Here is a 27,218-nt window from a genome sequence, read left to right as displayed (position 1 = left end):
CAGGCTCCCTGAGGCTTCATCAGGAGATTATTGGTTCAGTTTCCTGTTCTTCTTAATTCTCCCATCTGTCCTTACATTAAACTCCATTAACTGAGGGAACATGGCTCCATTCCTCGCACCCTCACCGACTGACCCTGACTGACACACAGCAACTCGGCCCTGTTCAGCCAAGTGCCAGAAGCCATCAGATCACTGGCCGTGGCTTCTCACTTGTGGATGCTGGGTGGGCAGCCGCCCCTCTGCCGGTACACAAGGCCACCCTCCGTATTTGGTCTTTCCGTGGCAGTCTTTTAAGATACAGAGGCAGATGCTCTGCAAACAGGTTGGGGGTGACATGGCCGGACACTGTTGGGGTGCACTGGGATGGGGAGGGGAGGCAACCACTGTACGCACAAGATGTTAGGCCCTGCAGCTCCCCGGAATGCTCCATTGTGCATCTTCTCCAGGTGTACATTTTCCTTTAGCTCCCTGTGGGGAAGGAGATTTTCCTTAGTGGAGTTTGTACATCTTGTGTAAACAGTCATAGGTGTGTGCACATGTGTTTGGACCAATCTGCATGGTACCAGGATTAAAAGGGGTAAAGGGTGGAACTGTAGGCAATTTTGATGATATTGTGAAATTGCTGTTATGTGTTTGGCTCCACCTTTTCTCTGCAATTTCCCCCCCTCACTAGGTAGAACCTGTATACTCACTTCCTCAACCCTCCTCTCCTGTAGTTATTACAGTTTTACTATGAATTAAAATCCCTGTTTTCCCTCTGTCCCAAGGAACTTTGTGTTTAGACCCTACAGTCTCACTGAAGAATAAAAAGCTTAGTCCCTGCTCAAAAGATTACCCCTCTCCGTCATCCACCCAGTAGGTGCACCATTTGCTGTGTCAAAGCCAGGGCTGATTGTGTGGATGATCCTAGTGAGAAAGGGTCAGTGATAGCTATAGGATTATCTTCATTACACTCCTCCTTTGACCATTAACTTATTTTTTCTCTTTATATGTGTATCACTTTTTCATTTCCCTCTTCTGTTCTGCAGGCTGTGTCTACTTCCGGAACTCCTAGCAGAAGCCAGGTCTTGAGGTCATCATGCCTCACCCCAAGTCACCATGTTGCCTAACCCGAGGGGGTACCTCTGACTAGGTGGACCATGTGAATAGTGCCCATGGGGTCTGGGGTATGTTCACTTGTGCAGTTGTACCTGGTGGTCCTGCCTTCTCCACAGCTGTTACCTGATGTTCTTGAAATGGGTGCACTGGCTCCAGGGTCCTCCCCTGTGGTGGGCCCCCAGCACTAGCTCCAAAACCCCTCTCCATCCCTGCAAAATTTAACTGTTTTCTACCAGGAGACTAATTGCCCCAAGGTTTCCTGAAATTGTCATCTCTGTGAGTTGGCTTCAATCTGTGTCTTCTTAGGGAGGGTTCATCTAAGCCAGTGGTTCTCAACCTTGGCTGCCCATTGGAACCACCTGAGGAACTTAAAAAGAAAAAAGACTAATGCCAGGGTCTCTTGAAAGTCTGGGTTTCATTGGTCCATAGATGGTTCTAGGGCATAGCCAGGGCTGAGAACCATGGGCCTACGCAAAATGGTGTGTTTTGCATGTAAGCAATTAGTTGTTGTAAGCAAGAAATGGTTGTTGTAAGCTGTAAATTGAGGACAAATACCTTTAGGCAAAGAAAACTGACTCAGCTGGAAATTTGGATTTTGGAATTATGTCTAGAGGTTTTGCTCAGAAAATCCATGTTGATGCCATTGATCAGGTGTGTGGTGTACACCTTAGGGAACAAGGGTCAGGCCACAAGTGTTCAGCACTAGAGGCAATGGAAGGTCAAGGTGCGGGGAGGGGAGCAGCTGCTGAGTAGCCATACAGCTGGCAAGGATGAAAGTGTTGTGTGATTGGCCAAATTTGAAGAGTTAAAGGGCAACCTGCTTTGTATCAGTGTCTCTCAACCCTTAGGACCTTGTAGGTCTTGCAGAGTTTTAAAATAATAATATCCTGAAGTTTGTAAATACTTAAAAAAAGAAAGAGTAGGATTCATTCAAAGTTGTCTCTTTCCAAATATTATTTGCACCCTTTTGCTTTCAGATATGTGAGAAAGGGGAGGAATTACAGCCTGTGTAGAAAATTTCCACAGGTCTCTATTGTGTATATGACCATCACCAGGTATGCACACTGTGGAAACAAAAGGGCTGAGGGCCACGGCTCTTAAGGCCGTGGGAGAAGCCAAAGGCAGCCATTGCAGTAGCAACTTGGGGCCTTCTTTTCAACCCTCAGGATAAACTGCCCTTGAACAGCTCAGCCTGGCCCTGCTAAGCAGTCTGCTCAGATAGGAAGGTCTCTCTGTGACCCTGAGTGGACCCTGATGCCAGTGTCTCCAAGCATAGGCTCTTCTCTGGGTGGACAAGAGTTTGGTGGTGGCCTCAAAGAGCATTCTGGAAAACCCTGGATGGTAAGCACAGTGTACTTCCATTGCTGGCATGATGATTCCAAGCATGGTGGTATGATTCTTCTGCACCACTGTTACATGGCAAAACCAACCAACCCACAAATCAACCAACCAACCAACAAGCAACCAAATACCTCCCCCAGCCCCCTACATACATAGTTATCTGTGCTTATCTCATAGCTTTCCATCTTCATTGTCTTTCTGCATGTCTCCAAACCATGCCTGCCATTAAAGAGCTGCAAAAGCCCTGCATCCACATGCTTCAACTAAGTATTTTCCTTGGAAACCCAGTCGTTTTATCAGAATGATCCCATCACTCACAGATCGTACCATCTCCTGGGTGCACTTTATTTTCAGAGAGATGAGGTTGTCAGAGTCAATTGCTATTTAAAATCTAAATCAAAAGAAATTTCCTTCCCAAACCTCTGGGTATCTTCTTCCTGTGTCAGTTTGTTTTAATTATATTCAGTTACGGTCATAAATCATTGAAACTGGGCTCTATGAGCAAGTAATCCTCATGACAGCCAGGTCAGATTAATTGCTCAGATTTCATGATAGAACTTTTCACACGTTTTATTAAAACCTGTATCTTTCTGTATACTGAAACTATGCATTATGCAACTTGGTCAAAAATGAAGTCAAATCCATCTGCCACACTTTCCTGGGGGCACTTTTGTGCTCTTTCCCAGGTGACATGCCCCTCCAGGTGTGAGAAGCACAAGGCAGAATGACTTTTTGAAGCACGGTAGGAGAACTCTCAAAAATTCCAGCCCAAAGTTTCCTAAGTGTGATGCTCTGGGAATGGTAGGGACTGACTCCTAGACCTTCAGAGGTGCCCAAGGGCAACCAGATCCCATCGTTCCTGTCCTGCCCTAGTAAGCAGGGTGTTTGAGAACTTTGCGAGCCTTCAGTGTTACCATTCTGAACAACTTTGGAAAATCCTATATGTGAGAAGGTGTCAGAGCCTGGCTTGAATATATACTTAGATCTAAAATTTGCTTGATGGTTTTGAAAACTACTCTGCCTTCCCTGCTTAAATGGGTCTCCTCACCCTAAGAACAGAACTCAAAACACTTTAACGTGGCCCCTCTGTCCAACCTGACTGGCTCCTGCCTCCAGCTTCACCTTTCCCTCACACCAGATTTCCCCTTGCTGATGACTCTCCAGCTGCCCTCACCTCCTCTCAATCTCCAGAGGGTATCAGCTTCTTTTTTTTTCCCACCTCAGGACCTTTGCACATGTATTCCCCTCTTTCTGTAGGACACTTTCCCTCGTTCTTGCCATGGTGGTCTCCTTGTCATCTTTTAGGCTCCACCTAAATATCATGTCCTTGGTAAGGCCATCCTCAAGCACCTTATCTAAGGTAGGCTTAACCACCTGTGCACTCTCAGCTCTCTGGAATGGGTTATTTCCTTTATAGTACATATTACTACATGTTATAATTTTATTTACTAGCTTTTTTTGTTCTGTGCCAGCACAAAAGCTTCATGAAGGCTGCGACTGTGTCTGCAGACCCAATACCTGACACAGTGCCTGACATATTGATGGCGCTTAATAAATATTTATTGAATGAATAATTGAATGAAACCAGTTTGTGTTCCTAACACTCTGATTTATGTTCTTTCTTTCCTTTTTCTCACAACAATGAGGTATAGAGGGATGCAGAATTGTGACTAACTGGACTTCTAAAAACCTATACACATTCTGTTGTCTCTGCAGTGGATGATGACATGGAGGCCCAGAACTGTATGGGTTTGTCCAAACACCTCAGGGATTTGAAACATGGGTTTTCTGAGCCCTGCACAGTTCTCTCTCCTTTACTCCCCCTGTGCCCCCAAATAGGCCTTGGTTCCTTTTTGATTTCTATTAACAGTATTGTTACTTTCCCCATAATCCATGCTGGAAGTAACTGCAGTATATATTTGACAATCTTTTGTTGCTTATCTCCATCCCAAAATTTGCTTTGCTCTGTCAATTCTGTGTCTATTCACGGTATTTTTCAGCTTTGCCTCTTCCTATCCTTGCCTACCTCCTCTATGCCTTACAGCCTACTTTGTCTTAGCCTCTGGTCTTGCTCACTCCAACCCTCTGTTCTCCCTGATAACAGACTAACATTGTAAAAAAATTAATGGTGACATATATATATATATATATATGTATATATAACATAAAATCTGCTATTCTAACCATTTTTAATTGTACAATTGAATGGCATTAATTACATTCACAATGTTGTGCAATCATCAGAACTATTTCCAAAATTGTTTTGTTCCCCCAAATAGAAACTCTGTACCCTTTAAGCAATAACTCCCCATTCCTTCCTCCTCCCACCCCTGACAACCTCTAATCTACTTTCTGTCTCTATTAATTTGCCTATTGCAGATATTTCATGTAAGTGGAATCATACTTGTTTTTTTTTTTTTTGTTTGTGCAGATTAGCCTTTTTACAGCACCACTCTGACATTTCCCATCCCAGAACTTTCAACAGCTTCTCATCTCCTACTGAAAAGAGTCCAAATTCTTTGCTCTGACATTTAAGGCCCTTCTTGCTTTGTCTTTAACTCACATACAGAGCCTTCTAAAAGGTACTGCTTGTTGTTCCTTGAACATATCCCATGCCTCCTCCTCTGGGCCCTTCTTGCTGTCCTCTGTCTAAATGCATTTTTCTTCCTTCTTTGTCCAAATCAGGCCCAGCTCAAAGTTCTACCTCTTTCACAAGGCCTTCTCTAACTTTTGTCACTTCTGCCTTTGCAATCCCAGACAGCTTTACCTCACTCAGGGCAGGTGTCATATTTTGCCTTCTACTTTAGTTACTATTTAGTGTACAGTTAATATACCATTTGGAAATGCCTATTCCTAGGCTGTAGACTCTTGTAGAACAAGTACTATGACTTATTTATCTGTTCCCCCTCAAAATTTAGCATGTTTCCTTCACACACAGTGGATGCTTGACAAACACTTATTAAGTGAATAATGAAATGAGGCATCTGAGAGTATTGTGCTAGAGAGGATATACAAGTTTAGCAGAAACAAATTCAACTGGCCAGAGTAAACCCTTCATTAAAATCAAATCATCAATAAAATACAGCCTGCAAGAAAGTAGGGTATAATTTGCTCCATGATAGGAAGAACAGCTTTTAAAACTTAACATTTTTTGAGCACTTGCTATGTGCCAGACCCTTACCAAGCATATAAAAATAGCTTATTTAATTATATGTTCATCCATAATTAATTAATAAATATACTAAATAAATGAGTACCTATTGTGCTTCAGGCACTGTGTTAAGTACTGAGGGTAGACAACAGATCTTTTCATTTGGGGGGGAGTATCCTCAAAACAAGCTTATTAGCAGCTCTGTTTAACATATGAGGACACAGTGCCTTAGATAAGTTAAAGTAACTTGCTCAAGGTCATACAAGCTTATAAACGGTGGGATTGGATTTTGAGTCCAAGTCATCGACTCTAAAGCCTGTGCTTTTAGTCACCAAGCTATATAGTGTTGATTCTGTATAGTAAGACCTTTGGTTAATGTGTAAAATTAAAATAAATGGTATATTGTATAGACTTATGCTCCTCAACTTCAGACTGGCAGCAGGAGAATCCCCTGGGAGCTTGTTAAAGTTGTAAATTCAGTAGGCCTACCCTAGACCTACTGAATCAAAATCTCTGGGGGTGGGACACAGGGATCTGTATCTTAACAATCTTCAGATGATTCTTATGTGCATCAAAGTTTGAGAAGGACTGGTGTAGACCATATTCTATATGACTTGCTTATTATAAAAGCTTTTTTGTTGGTTTGTTTAATTTTGGGTTTGGTTGAACTCTTCACGTGGGCTGTTAGTTTTTAATATACATTCAATATACATCACTGTGGGGTGATTATCACCTCTTCCTGTGCTTAAATATTTAGGTTTAAATGGCGCCCCCAGTCTTTGTGAATGTGTCACTCTTTTAAGAAGAGGAGTCACAGAAAGAAAGAGAAGTTGAGATGATGAAGGAAACAGTAGGGATGCTTCCAAATAACTGTTAATATTGGTGAGTAAAGGCTGTTAATATTGGGGATTGGGGTACAACATGGTGAATATGCAAAGCTTCCTCATGCTGTGAAAAATGAACTTGAGGGTCTCCCCTTTCCCTCTGTAGGTAGTTGGGACTCTGAGGGGGCCTGTTGTGGTTAATTAGGCTGGTAAAAGGTGTTACCTGATTTCTTTGCCATACAGAGAATTTCTTTTTTTTTTTTTTTTTTCTGAAATCATGTTTCCTCTAACACACCATCAACCTGAGCGAAGGAGTTAGAGAGGGAGGCTGTGAGATGGAGGAGGCATAAAGTAGCGTGTTGAATATTTCAGCAAACTGTCAACTTCAGTGTATTGAGGCTGCATCCATCTTTGAAATCAGGGTGCTCTAGGGTTTCCAGAGAGCCAGCTGCCTAGTAACTTGTGCAAAGCACTGAGGACTAGCCACTTGAAAATTTGTTTTTGCCCTGAGTTAGCTGCTGCTAAAGACTGAGTATGATCTGGTAGCCAGAGCTGTATTTCATTTTTATTTATGGGCTGGGAAAATAAGCACATACTTACAGTGAAATCAGTGTTGTCCCATTGAATGCATGACTTTGTATTTCTTCAAATCCATTTCCATATAGTTTGCTGAAGGAGGGAGGAGAGACAGTTTAGGAAGGGAAGAAACTGAAATAAACATAGTTTGGAAACATACAATCCTCCTCCTGTGACATTTTTTGCAAAGATAATTACTCGCATTCACAATATCAAGCTCTGTTTGTCTAACATTTTAGATTCTAAGGGCCTGGCGGGATGACGCTGTTCTTTTTGCACTAGTTTACTTCCACCTCCACCACTAACACCAATTTATTAGGTGTTTATTTAGTGCCAGGTACTTGACTAACCATTCTACTTATATTTTATAATTTAATCCTCATCGCCATTTCCATTATACTGATAGGAAGCCTCAGCCTCCATATTGCTATGTAGCTTGCATGAGGTCAAAAGGAAAGCAGTGGCAGAGCTGGACTTTGAAGCCAGAGCTAGCCGACTTAAGCCCTGCCTCTGGTGCTAAGACCTATGTGGGCTTATAGGCTTTCTGGGTTACTGGAAAGCTAAGGGCAGAGGAGGGCTCCAGTACTGGGTCAGCTTTTCTTTGTCTTGGATAAGTATATGATTTTGAAGCTAAATTTGGCTCCAGAGCTAAGAATATTTCAATTTTTGTAAATAGTTCCTTAAGACCCATTAGTAGATAGTGAAATCAATTTAGTGGGTGCAACCAGCATTTTAAAAAATGAAATAGAATAGAAGAGAACTAAGGGAAAACATTAGAGTGTGTTGCATGTAGTTAGAGTAGTGTTTATGAAATTTTGTTCCACCATTTTTATGTTACATACATCTACATACAGATGCACACACATAGGTGTATATATACACATATGCATATACCTAGAATAAGACATGAGAGACCCCTTAGAACACAGACACTCAGAAATGTTAGCACTAGAAAGGAGCTTGGAGAACTGAGTGGCACCCCTTCATTTTACAAAGCTGGATATAGGCTCTGAGAGGGAAAGTGACTTGTCTAAATGGAACCAGAACACACTTTGTCTGAGGCTGCTTCCAGCACATCAGTTTTGCTTACTGTTTTCATTTTTCTTCCCCCAGATATCCACGTGGTCCATTCACCCTCCTCCTCAGGGTGTGTTCAGTGTCATTTTCTCAAGGCAGCCTTTCCTGGCTGTCCTATTTTAAATACAACTCCCTCTCCAGCATTCCCTATCCCCTTTCCCTGGTTTGTTTTCCCTCCATTGCTTTCTGCCATCTGACCCACTATTATATTTTACTTGTATATTGTCTGCCACCCCCAGCAGAATGTAAGCTCCATGAGAACAAGGATTTCAAATTGTTTTGTTCGTTGCTGAATCCCCTGGCCTCTGGCAGGATTACAATAGAAATATATTGACTTGGATGAACACATGAGTCTAATGTACAATGAATTTCTTACTATAAGTCATAGTGAAACAGTCTTGAAACCCTCAGACTTAAATGGAATTCTGCGCAAATTCTTCATGAATAATTATGGAAAGGCTTTGGTGTAATAAAAATTAAGCTCCCTGTATCTGGCAGGATTCTAGCTTCTCTGCATGGGTTGCTGGCAGTTGCATGCCCGTGTTAGGGACAGGCTGGGAATGAGACTTGGGAAGCTGTTCAAACACATGTCTCACCTGCTTCTGCTGCAGGTGGCCATTGTTGGTGAGGTTTCTCTAGCCTTTGCTAAACAAAACAAGCATGGAATTTCGCCACATGGTGTATATAGTGTGTTGTGTCTGTGCATGCATATGTGTGTATGTGTGTGTGTGTAGTGTGTGCATGTATACATGCATGTGTGTAATGGTGAGACAATTCACCATTATAAATAAATACAGGTGGGACTCACATTGAAGAAGCAGGATATTTGAACAATGAAATTCAGAAAATGTAATTTAGAGATTACAAAATAATTCTTAAATCTCCTCATTAGACTGAGTTCAAAGAGAATAGGGAGGTCTTGTTTAATTCACTTCTTAACACACCCTCCTCCTGTGGGGGGGTGGCTTGCATAATGCTATACAAGGCGGAGCTCAGTTACTAGGAAGCGGGGACTTGCCCTTATAATATAAGGGAGGGCTGTTCCTGTTGTTTTCTGCTCTTACTTGCTTTCTTCTTAAATTCTTCTGAGTTTACAGTTTTGCACACTAGCTCTTAAATAGGTGTGTTCTGTCTTGGATTATTGGATGCTGTAGTAGATTGAATCATGTCCTTCACAAAAACATGTCCAAGTCCTAAGCCCCATCCTGTGGGTTGAATTGAGCTGTTATCCTGCTCTACTGGGGTAGGGGCCTTTCTGCTCCTGGGTGAATGGGTCAGGTAAGTGGCTTGGGCTGCCCCAAATGCTTTCACTCTCCAAGGGCTGGGTGGGCTGGCCTCACAGGCATTTTTGCATTTGGACATTTTCCATGTCTTTTTTTTTTTTTTGAAAAGCCTGGGCCTTGCTTGTCCGAACTTTCCAAAGAATGCAGTTCACTATTTTCTTTTCAGCTGCTCCTCATCTCTGTTCTTACCAGCTTATAGAATGAGCTGCCTTGTTGTGATTAAAGAGTGACTTCCTTACTTTGAGAAATTACACATGAGAGTGGGAGACCACATGCTGTCAGGCCTGCATAATACTTTAAATGCCCTTTAAAACCATCTGGGGAGTCACTTCAGATGACTTTTTTGTAAAATATAATGGTGTTAGAATTAGATGAGGAGGTCTTCCTTTGCCTTGAGGATTTTGTCATGTGCAGAGACATAAAGGTTCCCCTCCCTTTATTAAGACAGTGGCACTTATTTTAAAGCATTGTCTAGATTCTCTATTCAAATGTCAGCAATTGTGAATCAAATTGAGAGAATGGTACCTTTTTTATTCAAAATAAGATTCGGGCTTTAGAGCTTAATCACAGATGATACTCTAATTATGAATGCTTCCCCATAAAGAACTTCAAATATTCCTGAGGCTCTAAAAGCCTTTCTGGGGTTATATTAACAGTATCAGACGTTCTGCCATAGTTCCCTCTTAGATCATGTGGCCACCTGGTTTTGGATGATTTAAAGGAAGAAAGTTGAATTTATGTTTATAGATTTCAGTCTCAAAAAGTGGCCCCATTGGATGAAAATCTTCTTGACCAAGAGGGGGAAGAGAAATGATACAAATAAAGTTCCAGCGGCTGAGAGATTTCAAATGGAGTCGAGAGGTCACTCTGGAGGGTATTCTTATGCGCTATATAGATAAGACTTTTTAGTTTTTGGTGTGTTGGAATGACTAGAGGGAAATACCTGAAGCTGTCGAACTACAACCCAGTGACCTTGATTCTTGAAGACGATTGTATAACTATGTAGCTTGCACAGTGGGACTGTGTGATTGTGAAAACCTTGTGGCTTGCACTCCCTTTATCCAGTGTATGGACAGATGAGTGGAAAAATGGGGACAAAAATTAGATGAAGAATAGGGTGGGATGGACAGAATGGAAAGTTTTGGGTGTTCTTTTTTGCTTTTACTTTCATTTTGGAGTAAGGAAAAGGCTCAAAAATTGATTCTGGTGATGAACACACAACTGTATGTTGGTGCTGTGAACAATTGATTGTACACTGTGAATGCCTATAGGGTGTGTGAATATGTCTCAATAAATTTGCATAAAAATACAATAGCAAAAGTGAAAAAAAAAGTGGCCCCTTTGCCGAAGGGCAAAGCATAGATTATATGCCCTCTGTTGGCATTTTTATAAGCAAATTTTTATCAAACGGCTATACAAACACCACACTAAAGAAGGAGGATCGTCAATTCACCACTTTCTTGTCTGTGTGGTACTTTGTTGAAGTCCTTTTGTATCTGAAAAATCCCCAATATGTGAAGATACTCCCCCAGCGGATGCACTGGCAGTAGTTGCATGAAGAGCTGTCACTGGTCACTATTATGTGCTGCCTTGACTCTAGTTGTAAAAGTACATCGGGGTCCCCACATTTCCATGGGGCTCACAGTCTCCCCGTTCCTGATGGAGGCATGCTTCCTACCTTTCAGTAGTACTGAGTTCTTATGTTTATCTCCACCTTGGCCAAGTTCATGTCTACTTATATAACTTTACCATAAGCAGATAATAAAGGGGGTGACAGGTACCAAAAAGAATGATGAGAGTAATGGATTATAATATATTGAATAAAATTTTTAAAAAATCCACATTCCATAGTGATACCTACAGAAAGAGGAAGGCAGGGAGACTGTTCTAGATGGGGGTAGGGATGAGGAGAGACTAAGAGACATAAAATGCAATGCATAAACTTTAATTGGATTCTGAAATTTTAAAAAATCTATAAAATACATTGTTGGAATAGTTTGGAACATTTGAATATGGATTGTAGGTTTGATGATGTCATTCATGTTGATTTTCTTAAGTGTGATCTAGTTGTAGTTACGTAGAATGTCTCTTTTTTGGGGAGATGTATGTTGAAGTATTTAGGGGTGAAGCATCACAATGTCTAAACTTCTGTTGGATGGTTTGGCAAAAGGGAAATGCATTGTATATATTTACATGTATGGAGAGAGAAGGAGTGGGTGTAGAAAGCTATTAATAGTTGTTGAATCTAGGTGAGGCATATAGGAGCATTCACTGTACTGTTCTTTCCACTTTTCAGAGGGTTAAAATTTCAAAATAAAACATTTTAAAAGAAGTGATGGAACATGATGTTTTCAGGATGGTCTTAAAAACTGGCCTGCTCAGGGTTGCTGAATAGTAGCTTTAAATTGTGGAGGTGTGTGTAGTTGATGTGATGTGATTGGATTTGCAGAAGAAGTAATAATAACCCTGTTGAATAGACAGAGGGACAGAGTCAGGCTAGTGGTATGACCTGACTAAGGCTACTTGGCTGGTTAGAGGCAGAGCCAGACTAGAGCCCTGTTTCCTCTTTCATTGCCCAGCAATCTCTTTTCTATGGCTTGTCATAACCTGGACAGCCTGAATCTTGTCATCGTTTGCCAGGCATTCCTTCTCTGAATGTTCTTGGAGAATTAATAGCCATGACCTTTCCTTGTCTTGGTGGAGTTCAGATATGAATCACGGTTATCTCTTTTTTGTGAATGGTATGACCTGACATCCAAAATATTTTTAAAGAGGGGTGCAGCCAAATCCTGTTCACTCAGGAGACATTTAAAGGTGGCCTCTTGAGGAAATTTAATGAAAATCCAATGTGGCTATAAAGGGACATTGGAGTTTAATGCATAGTTTTAGCATTAGCCTCAGTGAGCTTCTCCAGCATTAAGTGAAGTATTTTGTTTTTATTAAATGAACTCAAGCTGGTAAAGATTTGGGTGGGGGGAGGACAGGAAAGTTTCCACAAAAAGCAAAATCTCAAATACTACTAATGAAGAAGAGAGAAGGCTTGCTTTCATTATTTTTTAATAAGGGAGTTGAATTTTATAAATGAGAAAATGCAGCTTCCTCCTAAGTGTAATACCCTTTACCCAGCAGGGTGCTCCACAGGATCCTTCGCTTAGTGAAGGGCCCATTCAGCTAAGAACAAGTGCCAAGCAAAGGACTAATCATTCCCCTTGCAGATGATGGGCCGAGGGTGAGGAGGGGAGGGAAACACAATCCCCCTACAGGTCCTTGGGGAAGATGGATCTGCTATCTTCATGAACTTCCAAAATGGGTCAGTGATGCCAGGCTGGCATGTCCTATGCTTCTTAAACTAATAACTGACATAAATTAATGGCCCCATAATAAGAATACCATGCAGGTCTTATTTGCACATGGTAAAATGGGATATGTGAACAGTAATCTTTGGTGACCCTTGGATTGAGGGGTTGCCCAGTCTTGTGAGCTCATAGAAACCTTGGGATTATCCCAAAATTCGTTTTCTTCTTAATCCTCCTTCATGTCTTCTGCCCTTTCATTTCTATTTCACCTACCCCCATCACTGTACCCCTATCACCTGGAGGTATACCACTTGGTATACTTGATCTTACCATCTTTAATTTTAGGCCAAAATCAAAGGGAGTCTTGGGTATTTGTGATCTTTAAATTAAGACGACTCTATTAGGTGATTTCCTGTATTATTTTTTTCATGTTTACCTGCAAGCCTTTAAACCCGTTCTCTTGACATTCAAGGCCCTGTACAAATTAGCATCTTCTCCACCCCTGCCATTTATCTAAACTTATTTCCCAGTCCTTCAGTAGGATATTTACTTGAGCTGAGTAAGCCTCACCCTGTTCCTCTCATTCCCATGGCCATGTTTTTGCTCATGTTGTCCCCTTACTTGGATTACTCACTTTCATTTTCTTTGTATATAGTACCCCATAATGGCTGAGAATATGCCTCTGGAGCCAGACTGCCTGGGTCCAAATCTTGGCCTTAGGAAAATTATTTAACTTCTCTATGCCTTGGTTTTCTCATTGATAAATGGGGCTGATAGTACCTATCTCATAAGGTTGCTATGAGGCTTAAATTAGTTTAAACAGTATTTTTTTAAAAAAGTACTTAAGGATACCAGTAGAACAAGATGGTGACATAAGATGCTCCAGGGTGCTGTTCCTCCATAGCATCTTTGAACAACTAGCAAAAACTGGTGGAGCCATCTTTTTCAAAACTAAAAGACAGGTAAAAGTTTGCAGTAACTGGGCAAGGGCTGAATCAAGAAAATGAAGCTTTAAAAATGGTAGGAGAAGCTTATGGCACCCTTGCTGGCCCCTCTACTATCTCTCCTGGTACAATATGGAGCCAACCCGTACTCCATTGTGGGACCCTGGGATTCTTCTGGAGGGAGCAGAGTAACCCCTATGTGCCTACAAGAGTGCCTGCATGTCTGAGCCAGTCTACTAGATGGTAGCCTGAAAGACTAAAACAAACTCATCTCAGGCTCACCCTCCCAGAACTTGCCCTGCAGAATGAAGTAGCTTGCAGACAACTAAAGCAGTGTAAGAAACTATTAAGTCAAAAGAGCCTAAGGCAAATAATTACCTGCTTTAAGTCACACAATAGAGCACCAGGGACAGGGAGAAAGTCTATTTCATGTGGAGGAGAAGGGATATTCAGATTCCATTAAACGGAGGAATTCCTAAGGCCACAAGTAAGCATCAGCCCAGGACAAGATACCAGCTCAGTAAAGACCAAGAGGACCCAGCACTTTGCATTCAATTTGGGATGATCTTTTTGATAGGAGAGGTAAACTCTGAGGAGAGCACCAGCTAATACAGAGCCAGTTTGCAAAGACTGTGAAAGGTGTTTTTTTGCCTTGATTTATTCATTTTTGTTATCTCCTAGCACTCAAGGAAATCTTAGTCATATTACTAGTTGGATACAAATTATGGAACAGACAGCTCAGGGACTAAATTTCAGAGTTAACACTTTAAAATATTAAAATGTACAACACGCAATAAAAGAGTACAAGACCAACAAAGAATCAGGAAAGGATAGCCCATCCAAAGGAAGAAGATAAAAAGCCAGAAACCATCAATGAAGAAGACCAGTCTTTAGACATACTGGATGAAGACTTATAAAAATGAACCTCAGTATGCTTAAGGAGATAATGGAAAACAAAGAGAAAGAGCTAAAGGATATCAGGGAAACAACGAATGAATAATATATTGTTATTATATTATATCCTTTAGTTTCTCAGTGGAGAGAGAGAAATTTTAAAAAGGAACCAAACTGAAATATTGGAGTTGATGACCACAATAACTGAATTGAAACATTCCCTAGAGGGTTTCAACAGCAGATTGGAGCTGACAGAAAAAAGAATCAGTGAATTCGAAGAATAATTGAAATGATTCAGGCTGAGAAGCAGAAAGAAAACATAATTAAAAAAAGCAATAAGAGCCTAAGAGACTTTTAGATACTATCAAGAATTTGAATATATGCATTATGGGAGTACTAGAAGGAGAAGGGAGAAAGAGGTATAAGGAATATTCAAAGAAATAATGGCAGAAAACTTCCCAAATTTAATGAAAGACATGATTATGCATATTCCAGAAACCCAATGAACCCAAAGAGGCGAAACTTGAAGATGACCATTCCCAGACGCACAGTAATAAACTGTTGAATGCCAAGGACAAGGAGAGAGTTCTGAAAGCTGCAAGAGAAAAGCAAAATGTTATGCACAAGGGGGCTCCAATTAGAAGATGTGCTGATTTCTCATCAGAAACCATGGAGGCAAGGAGGCAGTGGGACAGAGTATTTAAAGTACTGAAAGAAAAAAATTGAACAACTGCCAACCAGGAATTTTGTATCTGGAGAGATTGTTTTTAACAAATGAGGGTGAGATTAAGACATTCCTAGATGAACAAAAGCTGAGGGAGTTTGTCACCACTAGAACTGGCCTAGAAGCAAAGCTAAAGGGAGTTCTTCTGACTGGAGACAGCATCATACTGTAGATCTAAGTGTCGTAATAGAGACCTCCACTAAAGGTAACAGTGTGGGTAATTATAAATGCCAGTAGTATTATATTCTATTTTTTATTATGGAACACTACTTTTTAAAATTTTTTATAGGTTATAAAATACAAATGCATGAAAAGTAATGATAATTCTATGGTGTTAGATATACAATGAACAAAGATATAATTTGTAACAAAAACAAAAAATGATGGGGGTAGGGGGTCTTATAGGAACAGTGGATATCTATGCTATTGAAGTTAAGTTAGTATCAAATCAAATGTGATATAGATGTGGGATGTTAAATTTTAGCCCCATGGTAACGACAAACAAAATATAAGAAAAAAAATATATAAAAAGACATGAGCAGGGACTCAAAATGGTACAGTACAAACAATAAAATAAATATGAATTCAGATATTAACAGAAGAATTGAGGGACAAAAAAGGTATAAGACTTACAAAGACCAAATAGCAAAATGGCAGAAGAAAGTCCTGCATTATCAGTAGTTACTTTAAATGTAAATGGATTAAACTCTCCTGTCAAAAGGCAGAGATTGGCAAAATGGATCAAAAAGCATGACCCAACTATATGCTGTTTGCAAGAGACTTGCCTTTAATTCAAAGACACAAGTAGGGTAAAACTGAAAGGATGGAAGAAAATATACCATGCAAATAGCAATCAAAAAAAGCTGGGGTCACTATGCTGATAGTAGATAAAATAGACTTTAAGTAAAAAACTCTTATGAGGGACAAAAAAAGTCACTATATACTGCTAGAGTCAATTCAACAAGAATATATAGCAATTATTAATATATATGCAGCTAATGAAAGAGCCACAAAACATGTGAAGCAAATCATAATGGATTTGAAGGGAGAAATAGATGGTTCTAAATTAATAGAAGGAGACTTCAATGCACTACTTTAAATGATGGAAATAAAATCTAGACAGAAGATTAATTAGGAAACAGAAGAGTTGAAAGATATTATAAACCATCTAGACCTGACAAATATAGAACACTTCACCCAACAGCAGCAGAATACACATTCTTCTCTAGTGCATATGGACCAGTCTCCAGGATAGACCATAGGTTAGGTTACAAAACAAGTCTCAATAAATTAAAAAATATTGAATCATATACTATCTTCTCTGACCACAGTGGAATGAAGCTAGATATCAATAATAAAGGCAGAACTGGAATATTAACAAATATGTGTAAATTAAACAATGCACTGTTAAACAGCCAATGGATCCAAGAAGAAATTGCAAGGAAAATTAGGAAATACCTTGAGGTGAGTGAATATGAAACCACAATATACCAAAACTCATGGGTTGCAGCAAAGGTAGTGCTGAGAGAGAAATTTATAACTCTGTCTGCTTACTTTAAAAAAAGAAGAAAGATCTCAAATCAGAGATTTGAGACAACTGGAGGATCTATAAAAATAAGAGCAAACTAAACCCAACGCAAACAGAAGGAAGGAAATAACAAATTTTAGAGTAGAGGTAAATGATAGACAATTAAAAAAAAAACAATAGAGAGAATCAACAAAACCAAAAGTTGGTTCTTTGAAAAGATCAATAAAATCAATGAACCTTTAGAAATAGACTAAGAAAGAAAAAAGAAAGAGGATGCAAATAACTAAAATCAGAAATGAAAGGGGGAATCCCTCAAATAAAAAAAGATAAGTATACACCAACAAATTAGATAACCTAGATGAAATGACCAAATTCCTAGAAATGAATGAACTACTTACACTGACTGACTCAAGAAGAAATAGAAGCTCTCAACTGAACAATAGCAACTAAAGAGGTGGAATTGGTAATCAAAAATGTTCCAACAAAGAAAAGCCCAGTACCAGATGGCTTCACTGGTGAATTTTACCAAACATTATAAGAAGAATTAACAGTATTCCTGCTCAAACTCTTCCCAAATATTGAAGAAAAGTGAACACTCATTAACTCATTATATGAGACCAACATCACCCAATACCAAAGCCAGATAAAGATACCACAAAAAGAAAATTATAGATTAATAACCTCTATGACTATAGATGTGAAAACTTCAACAAAAAACCAGCAAACTGAATCCAACATTGTATTAAGAGAAGTAAACACTGTGATCAAGTAGGATTTGTTCAACATAAAAAAATCAATTAATGTAATACACCACATTAAAAGAATGAAGAAAAAAACATTTGTTCATTTTAATTGATACAGAAAAGGCATTTGACAAATCCAGTATTCCTTCTTGATAAACACACTCAGAAAACTAGGAATAGACTAGGAATAGAAGGGAACTTTCTTAACCTGTTAAGGCATATATGAAAAACCCACAGCTGACATTATGCTCAGTGATGAAAGACTGAAAGCTTTCCCTCTAAGATCGGGAACAAGACAGGGATGCTTACTGTCACCACCACTGTACTGGAACTTCTAGCCAGAACAATTAAGAAAAAAAAAAAGATATAAAAGGCATTCAAAGAAAGATAGGAAGAAGTATTCCTTATTTGCAGATGATGTGATCCTATATATAGAAAATCCTGAAAAATCCACAAACAAGCTATTAAAGCTAATAAACAAATTCAACAAAGTGGTTGGTTGCTTGTCATTTAACCTCTGATATGGCTATAATCCCCACACGGATCCTCCCACCCTTGGCATTTTTAGGTGGAGAAGAATGTCACCAGCAAGTGAGAAACTTGGTAAACTATGAGAAAGAGCTCACCTGAAGCTAAAAGTGAGACTAGCAGGAGGCTGAATGGCAGAACGTGAATCTGGGAGTTTACTCACAGTGTTATGGATTCGTTATTCATCCCCTGAAAAGCATTTCCTGGTATGGTGGTTATGTGTAAGTTATCACAAATTTCCCTTGAGAAATGAAATGAGAAATATTTACTTTCCAAATTTTAGCAACAAATATGAAACTGTTATGCATTCCAATCAGCGTGGTACTTACAGAATGAAATTAAATTCAGAGGAGAAGATCTTCGTAACATCTGGGAGCTTTTGGATGCCTGTGTTACAGATGCTCCTGTGATTTGGGGTAGGGTGAAAATGTGGACAGAGAGTATGTAAAAGTAACTGTTATTCAGGCATAAAGGAAAAAAGGAGTAGAAAGACACTTTGCAATACCATCTTCACATTTAACTAAAAATACTGAATTTGGATTTCTCAGTAACCTTCTAGCTGATGAAAATTGTTACAATTTAAAAGCCCCTAACACGATGTGAGAAGTGTCTCTTATTTAGAGGTCTAGGGGTGAAGACCATACTTTCTGGTCTTTTTCACTTACATTTAAAAAACCAGTCTTTTCCTATTGTGTTAATTTTGTTTCCCTATTACATTGCATTCCATTTCCTTTTGTTAGTTTATTCCATGCTCTTGATAGTTCCAGAAAGCATCCCTCTGCTTCAGAACAGGTTTTAACTCAAACACTTCAGGAAGATTAATTTCCATGTGAGAAATCCATCTCTCTTTATTAAAACACCTCCTTCAGTGGAAGCATGGCCCTGCTGACATCTTGATTTCAAACTTCTAGGGTCCAGAACTGTAAGAGTATAAATTTTTGTGTTGTAAGCCACCCAGTTTGTGCTATCTGTTCTGGCAGCCCTAGGAAATCAATATAAGAATGATGCTTAGATACTCTCTTAGTTTGCCAGAACTGCTATGACAAATACTACATACTGGTTGACTTAAACAACAGGCATTTATTGGCTCACGGTTTGAAGGCCAGAAGTCCAAAATCAAGGTGTCAGCAAGGTTGTGCTTTCTCCTGAAATTGGTAGTGTTCTGGTGATGGCTGTCCTCTGCCCCATGGCAATGTCCTTGATCTCCTCCAGTATCTTTGTCTGACTTACGGCTTCTTCATCTTCTGGCCTCCCTCACTGCTTTCCTCTCTTTATAAGGTCTCCAGTATGTAGATTAAGACCACACCTTAAGTAATAATAACATCTTCAAAAGGTCCTATTTATAAATGGGTTCACACCCATAGGGACATGGGTTAAGATTAAGATCATGCCTTTTGTGGGACACATGACTCAATCCCTAATAGATACTATGGTGCTGCAGCAGTCATATTTGGTTCTGAGGACTTCCTTGTGGTTTTCCAAAGTGGTTGATGCCATAGTGGCTCCAAAGTGGTTAATGTGTCTGTAGATGCCCTGAAACTTTGGAAAAGCAGAACATCTGGGGTTGGAATTGTACAGTGTTGTAGATGGCAAATGACACCAGTTCCAGCGGCAGCTCCTGAAGGAGGCCCTGGATCGAGACTGCACAGGTGACGTGGAATGCCAGAGAGAAGATGTCCTTCCCTTTCCCTCCTTTTGTGTGTGTGGTGGTGGTGGTGGTGGTGGTAGTGGGGACTTTATTCTTCTAGGAAGTTTATGAAATTTAATTTATCAGGAAGAAGAAGAGTGGACATCCATATTAGGGGCATTTTAATTTTTGTGTGAATAAGAGATTATTGGATATATGAGAGGATCCATAGAGATAAATTTCTAGATTACATCAAATTTCAGGACTTTTTGTATCATTGGCAACAAATCTGTTGGGTTACCGTGCTACTCAAAATTACAAAGCTGACCAGTAGACTTAATAAGCTTAATGGGAAATAGTTTATCTGGCACATGGCCCACTACAAGTCAATACTTAAAAAGTATACTTAATGAACAAATGAGCAAATGAAATAAAGGACATCAGTAATTCTTAACCAGGCATGGAGGTCAAATCAGAATTGCCTCTGCTGCTTTCAACTACTCTCTGTCCACATGACCACCCTGCCTTAGAGATTCTGATTTACCCTTTTTCAAGTGTTGTGACCCCTCATTTCCACCTCCAACTTTGAAAATCATTGCAAAGGGGTAATGCTCTTAGGTGCTTGGGTCAGAGACAATGTTAGGAGCCACTCAAGTGTATATGAAAGCACCTAGCACAGTAGCTAGCATATAATAGGTCCTCGAGAAATACTGATTAAATTTAAATCAGAAGGCTGAACAGGGACATGCAAATAATGCTAAGTATATGGTTAAAAATTCTTCTCAACTTTTCAATTATTTTGATTTTCATCAAATGCCCCTCTCCCTCTCTCTAATTGCTTACAAAGGAAAATTCCTCACAAGTATTTTAACCGGGGAAGATTTGTAAATGCTCCAGGTTCGATGTACACCAGGTTTTTGGTGTTCTGGATCAGTCTGTAAAAAGAGAGGAGAAAGCAAGCAGCATTTCATAGCTGTGTAGATGCTGGAAAATGACATAAACAAAAAGAAGCAATTTTCACATATCTGGCCTGAGAGGAGCTCCTGAGACCCCTGGGAAAGGAACAGGATGTTGAAAGCCAATTGCCTATTTCCGGGAAGCTCTGCTTTTAAACTCCTGATGAGGCAGGTGCGAAAATCATAGCTGGAGTCTATTCACCCCTCCAGCCCCAAGGCAGCATCAACTGGCTGCCTCCAGGACATGCAGAGACCATGCCATGTAGGTTCTGCCCCACCGTGGAGCCTGCACACTGGAGGTGATGGGAGATTCTGCTCCTGGGAGATGAGCAAATTAGCTCCTCTCCTTTGTGGACAAACTGGTCCTCTTCATATTGGTCTGGCAGTCACCCTGACCAATTATCCTAGTCTAGGTGGAACAGTCCAGAGCTGAGTCCAGAGGCTTGGATTTTTGTATTTTTATGCCCATTCCATAGCAAATTTGCTATGCAATAAAGACCATCCTCTGAACTTCCCTAAGCTAAGTGTTGTCTTCGTAAAATTGGTATAATAATACATACTCTTCTACTTCACAGGTTGGTAGGCAATGAATGCCTGAAGAGATAATGTATGAGGGAGGACTTTGCAAAGTATAAAAGTGTAGCCAAGTAGTGGTGTTACTCCCCTCCCTCCCCCACCTCAATGGCTGTGACCCTTTGAGAAGTTGTTGGGTCCTGTTTATTTTGAATTCAATAAAAGGACAGTAAATGCTTTTGGCTATCTTAATCAACAAGCTTCAACCACCTGAGGAAATGATAATTACCCTTTTTCTATAGAGAAAATATTGTATATTGGCTGAGAGCAGGGAATCTGGAGTCAGTTTGGTTTTACCTCCTGGTTTTACCATTACCTTACATGACCTTGGATAGATTACATACAGCTCCCTGTGCCTCATTTTCCAACTAGGGTGGTTGTGAGGAGTAAATCTGTGTGTCCGGTTCACAGTTAGACCTCAGTCGTTGTTAACTATTGTTATTACAGTTGATGAAACCAGGAAGTTGAATGATTTGTCTCCAGTCACACAGCTGAGAAATAGCAGAACTTGGATGTGGACTCAGTTTTTCTAACTCCAAGTCTAGTGCTCGTATTACTGTTACCCACCATTGGTGCCTAATTCCAACCTTTGTTTAAGTCTTTTTGATTCTTCAGATGGCAGTGGCATTTTTGTTGTAATTATTTTTACAACTGAGCAAGCAGTCATGGATCAAACAGGGCAATATGAGGGCAGAATGGAAGAGACCTTACTTTCTTAAGAATTTTTTGGGGTCTCACCTTAGTTCACTCATTCATACATTCATTTATTCAACAAATATTTATTGAGCACCTCTGTGTACCAGACCTGGTTCTTGATGCTAGGGATACAGCTGAAAACAAAACAAAGAGAGCTTGCATGGAATCAACATCCTAGTCTCAGAGCTTTCCTTGGAAAAAATCCATAAACTTTCCCTTGAAGCATTTCTGTTGATAAATGTTGCTTTGCATCATGGTAAGTTTAATTTATCTTTAGCTGCCCTGGTGGTTTGCAGGATAAGCTGGGCTTTACCATCACCTGGGAAGTCTGTTAAAACCACAGATTTCCAGGTCTAAGATAGGATTGGCGTCTAAAATTGTAATGAACTCCACATGTGATTCTGTTTCACAGCTAAGTCCAGACTATATCCTTTGCACTTAGATTCTCATTATTTTGGATTTCCCTGTAATTATTTAGTGAGTTAGTCTCATCTCCCTGGCTACGCTATTGTCTCCTAGGGAAGATTTATATTTTACCTCCTGTGAACTCTCTCAGCACTTGGCTTGATTTGGACATCTGGTGGACTACTCACAAACTTATCAATTAATTATTCATTTTAGCTAATAACTAATTGGATCATTCATAAGAAAGCCTTGTGGCAAAGTGTCAAATGCTCAAGCTTTGAAGAAAGACTGGCTGGGTTTGAGTCCCATCCCTGTCATTGTCTAAGATGACTCTTTGGTCAAGTGACCAAACCTTTCAACATTTTAAGGTTCCATTCCTTCCGCTGAACAAAAGGGGTAATTACTCCACTTTGCAGGGTAGCTGTGAGGATTAAATGATACAACTTGAAGGAACTGCAAAGCACATATGCTCAAAAACTGTTGCTAAAACCCATTCTCTTCCCTTAACTTTTGAAACTTCTGAGGAGGTGAAGTTTGAATGCTGTTCTAGAAGCTGAGGTCTGGGCCAAACATGGCAGCCAAAAGACCTGGGTTAGGAGTCACGTGACCTGATTTCTGGTTCCAGGTCTGGCATGCAATTTACCTCTTGCTGTGTGACATCAGGCAAATCATTTAACCTCTTCAGGCCATATTCATAGGTTCATCAACCGAAAACTGAAATGAGGCAGTTTTCTCCTATCCTTTTTGTGAATTGGGGAAAAATGATAATTCAGAAAGCATTGTTTTGAAGAGTTATTTCTAAAACATCACAATAACAACAACAAAACAACAACAAACTCAACATACACATGCCCAACACAGAATTTTTATATGGTAGATGTGCAAGAAGCATTTACTGAATGAATAAATATGCCAAAACAGCCCCCAGTGAACCAATTCACGATCAGTAAACGCCTTTCCGAATTTTTCTGCTACCATGAGTACTCAAACCCTGCCTTCCATAAGGTAAGAGCTACTTGGAAGGATTCCACAATGCCAATTAATTTCCAACCTTGTGTTGTGATGTTTCAGAGTTTATACAGCTCCCCAGGAGAAGCAGTTGTCACTATGGCAATCTTCAGGGCACTGCAGTGAGAGAAATTAGTGCCTGCCCAGACCCAGTAATTGCTGTAGTCTTTTCCTCTTGGATTCCTAGCAGTGGATGCTTGAATACAAATACCAAGTGGGCTCCAGCCAGTGAGGGTAATAGTGTACAGCAATAAACTATCTGTTAGCTGATGCTTACATTTCAGACAAATTGAGGAGGTTGTCAAAGGCATTAGCTTCTATCCTTTCCAGTGTATCACTCTGAGAGATTTCACTAGGGGAGGAAAAAAAAGAAAAAGAAACATGAAAGAAATGACTGTGTCTGCATGATGATGAGCTGTGGGTATGACCCAACAACTGGGGCTCTGGTGTGTTCCTCTGAAAAAGAACAGGGCCGCCATAAGTTGTCCTCATCATAAAGTGCTAACATCTACCTTTAGGAGTACTGTTGGACCTCTACAACCCAGGTGCAGTTAAAATGCAAGTTTCTGTAACCCCTGTTTATGCGATGGGTTTCTTTCTTTTCTCTCGATGACTCAGAGGCACAGATTGTTAGAAGTGGATAGGCCCTTTGAGAAAATCCAGTCGGATTCCCTTGTTTTACAGCTCTAGAAATCAAGGCCCTGAAAGGGCAGGCAAATAGTGTTTCTATGAAGATTCAGAACTAGGATCAGGATCTCTGGGCTCCCAGTTCCATCATTCTGGTGAAGTTTTAATTTGGGTTGACTTTGTTGTTTCATAACCCTTAACCCTTGGTTTCCCCAAATCCTGTTCTGAGGCATCCTTCCTGAGTTGTCTGTTTCCTTGACTGTTTTGTTCATTCTGTAAGCAAACTCAGGACAGGAGCATGTCCTAGTCACTTCCGATTTCCGCTGGCTTCATATTTCCTGGTACCTTGTTGGGGCATGAGTGAAGGAATGGATGAATTAGTGGATTGAATAAAGAATGAATTGAATTTTTAAAAAGGACAAAAGTAATCAGCTCTGCTGTATACCACCTCCAAGCAAGTATGTATGTCGGTGTTACCCTAAAATCCCAACATAAACTACTGTTCGTTCCAGCTGAGAAAGAGAGTCTCAAATCCACAAATTTGTGTGTTTCTAAGGTCAACATTCATTGAAGGCTTCTAACTTGATGACAGCTTCAGGCCACAGAAAGGCAGAGCCTAAGTCAGTAAGGTCTTTTATGAACAAGATTGTAATAGATTGTTCTTGGGCTGATTCATCTTGTTCCTCCCTAATGGTTTGCTTATTTAACTGTGGCTGCTTTTCTCGCTAGGAGGTCTTAATGCATTAAGAGTTAGCAAAACCCAACATTTAAATTTGAGAGCACAAGGACTAGGCTCAAGCAAACTGACATTCCTATAAACTACTGTGAATTTTCTATAATATGCACTAATTCTTGAGGAATTATTTTTAATATCCTCATTGCTTGCTAGGACTCTATAAAGAGCAGTCAGAGCTTCCCCAAAGAGCTAAGATCAACTGTGTAGCATCTTTTTTAGAGATGCAAATTTGCTCCCAGGGCTCAGTGGACTGTAAGATCAGAGACGCTCTCTGGGAAGTAATGGCCTTTAAGGTCCTTTGACTCAGGCTAACATGAAGGAGGATGTCTTTCCTGCTATATGGGACTCCTGAGAAAGTCCTCTGTCCATATATTGTGTCTTGTGCTCTGGAAGCTAGACCCAGGGACAAAGATTTGAAGTTTCATTTCAACAAACATGAGATCATGCTGTATTATCAGGCTGCTTTACACTGTGATAAATGGCTTTCATTAATAGAGGTATAAACAATGTGTTTTTGTCATACACTTACTATATTTTAGATACAAAGATTATCTTCTGATGCACAATAAACTTCCAACACATTTTCTTCTATGTGGGTGTTATCTAAAAATGTGACATGGGGGAATAGCTGCTCTGGGAGAAGCAGAATTTTTATGATTGGAATCTATCTTCTTTTCCACTCGAGACATTTATCATCACTTATCAAAATTCATTCAGTTCTTTGAAGCAAGGTTAATTACCTGCATTTTAATGACTCTTGAATATCATACCTTTTCTTCAAAGGTTCTTGGGTGTTATTTGTATTGATACAGACAGAAATACTAAGGCTTCCTAAACACAATTTCTCTCCCAGAAAAATTATCCCCTTTCAGCTGTATTTTCTCTTAGGAAAAAAATATTCCAATTATGAATATCTTTTGATATGCAGAATCTTACTTACATTTTTACGACCTCATTAAGTCCACTGAAAGCTTGTGATGGGATTACTTTGATAGGGAGATAGGTGAGTGATCTAGAAAAGAAAAAAGGAAAGCCAAGAGTTTAAGATTTAAGATTGGGTGCTTTTTAAGTTTATGAATAAAGTGATTATGTGTTTGTGTGTGCATGTGTATATGAGACCACAGTATTCTCAGCAATGTGATGCAGGCTCAGAAATCTGGCTTATATTAATTAAGACATGTGCCATGATTCATTCTTGATCTTTATCAGAAAGTGTGAAATAAAGTCGTGAACTTTGGGATCAGACACACCTGGGTTCAAATCCCAGCTTTCCCTCTATCTGGTTATGTGACTCTGAGCATGTTAGTTAAACCTTCTATGCTTCAGTTTCTTCATCATCAAATTGTAATCTTTACTTCACAGGGTTGTTGTGGTGATTAATCCAGATGACCCATGTAAAGCACAGGGCTTAGCACTAAGCAAATAATTAATAAAGAGTTCTAGAATGGTCTCGTAGGCTTGTTTGGGAGGATGGAAAAGGAGGTATTTTCAGTAAAAGTGGAGAAATGTAAGATGAAAATACAATGGGAAACCAAGCAGGGAGGAGAAAGGAAGATTCACTAAGAATATGCTCTTATTTTGGTCTATCTCATCTTCCCCAGGGAGGCTATTTCAATATTATCTCAACCAAACTACTTTGCAACTACAGTTAACTCATAAGGGCATCCCATGCCACTTGCGGGGGCTGTCTCTGAGAACATATCCTTCAGGCACTCACAACCAGAGGAACAATCTGGGTATTTTTGAAATGGAGCTAAAAGTAATGCAGTAAATAAAAGTTGAGAAAGGAGTGATTAGTCAGCAATAGCCAAACCAGTACAAGATGATGTGTGAGTCCTGAGGGAAACTGGAGTTAAGGTAACTCAGGAGAAACTGTATGCAAGGCAGGGATGAACATTCAGCCAGTATTTATTGAGCAGCTGCAATGTTCCACATGCTGGCCCAAGGACTGGCAGAGAGGAGAGGAATGGACCAGGGCATTTCAGGTGGGAAGTGAATATAAGGGATATGGGAAGAGAGGTAGGAGATGCTGCCTTGCTTTTACAGATAACTATGCACAGGGATTGCCTCAGTTACTAGGAAAGAACACCTCCTCTGAGATGAGAGCATTTGAAACAGCGAGATGTTCTATTGTCCCAGAGCTGACTTGCTTCTGGTGTAAGGCATTGTGGAAGTTATGCACACTCACCTATAACCTCGTTTTACCCATTTCACAATGGTGTGAGGTAGATATTTCCCTTTTATAGCCAAAGAAACTAGGTGACAAATAGATTAAATAACCTGAACAAGGTAACACAATCAGGCAGAACAAATGTTCCTTTTACTGTGCCATCCTGGTCAAAGCTTGTGATTCCTAAACCAGTCTCTCTTGGTTAGCAAGGTGCAAGGATAGGCGTTGGAACCCTGCTTCTCTTGAGAAGAGGCTTGTTACAGTCTATTCTTCCCAGAAAGCAGCTGACCAGTGGGTCCTCCTTAAGAGCTGACTCAGAGAAATTTTGTCAGAAAAATGCTTTGGGTCATTAGTCTCTTCGGTATGATATAACCTAGAGGAAGTAATCCAAACGTGGTCCCCTGACTTTATTC

The 27,218-nt window shown here is 40.0% G+C and overlaps 1 protein-coding gene across 1 annotated transcript in view; it reads right to left on the bottom strand.

Annotated features, from left to right (window-relative positions):
- The window catches only part of LHCGR (luteinizing hormone/choriogonadotropin receptor), a 61,645-nt gene that overhangs the window by 14,584 nt on the left and 19,843 nt on the right, over positions 1 to 27,218 (bottom strand). Inside the window, exons 2-8 of the mRNA XM_037807054.1 lie at positions 25,576 to 25,647; positions 23,550 to 23,624; positions 20,495 to 20,569; positions 18,337 to 18,411; positions 18,171 to 18,248; positions 7,015 to 7,083; positions 394 to 468 (exon numbers count right to left, since the gene is read on the bottom strand). Of these exons, the coding sequence (XP_037662982.1) occupies positions 394 to 468; positions 7,015 to 7,083; positions 18,171 to 18,248; positions 18,337 to 18,411; positions 20,495 to 20,569; positions 23,550 to 23,624; positions 25,576 to 25,647 (519 nt within the window). The remainder of the gene's footprint in view (positions 1 to 393; positions 469 to 7,014; positions 7,084 to 18,170; positions 18,249 to 18,336; positions 18,412 to 20,494; positions 20,570 to 23,549; positions 23,625 to 25,575; positions 25,648 to 27,218) is intronic.

Source organism: Choloepus didactylus, chromosome 17 (assembly GCF_015220235.1).
Source record: "Choloepus didactylus isolate mChoDid1 chromosome 17, mChoDid1.pri, whole genome shotgun sequence".
NCBI classification, from domain to species: Eukaryota; Metazoa; Chordata; class Mammalia; order Pilosa; family Megalonychidae; genus Choloepus; species Choloepus didactylus.
This window is presented reverse-complemented; position numbering and strand designations above follow the sequence as displayed.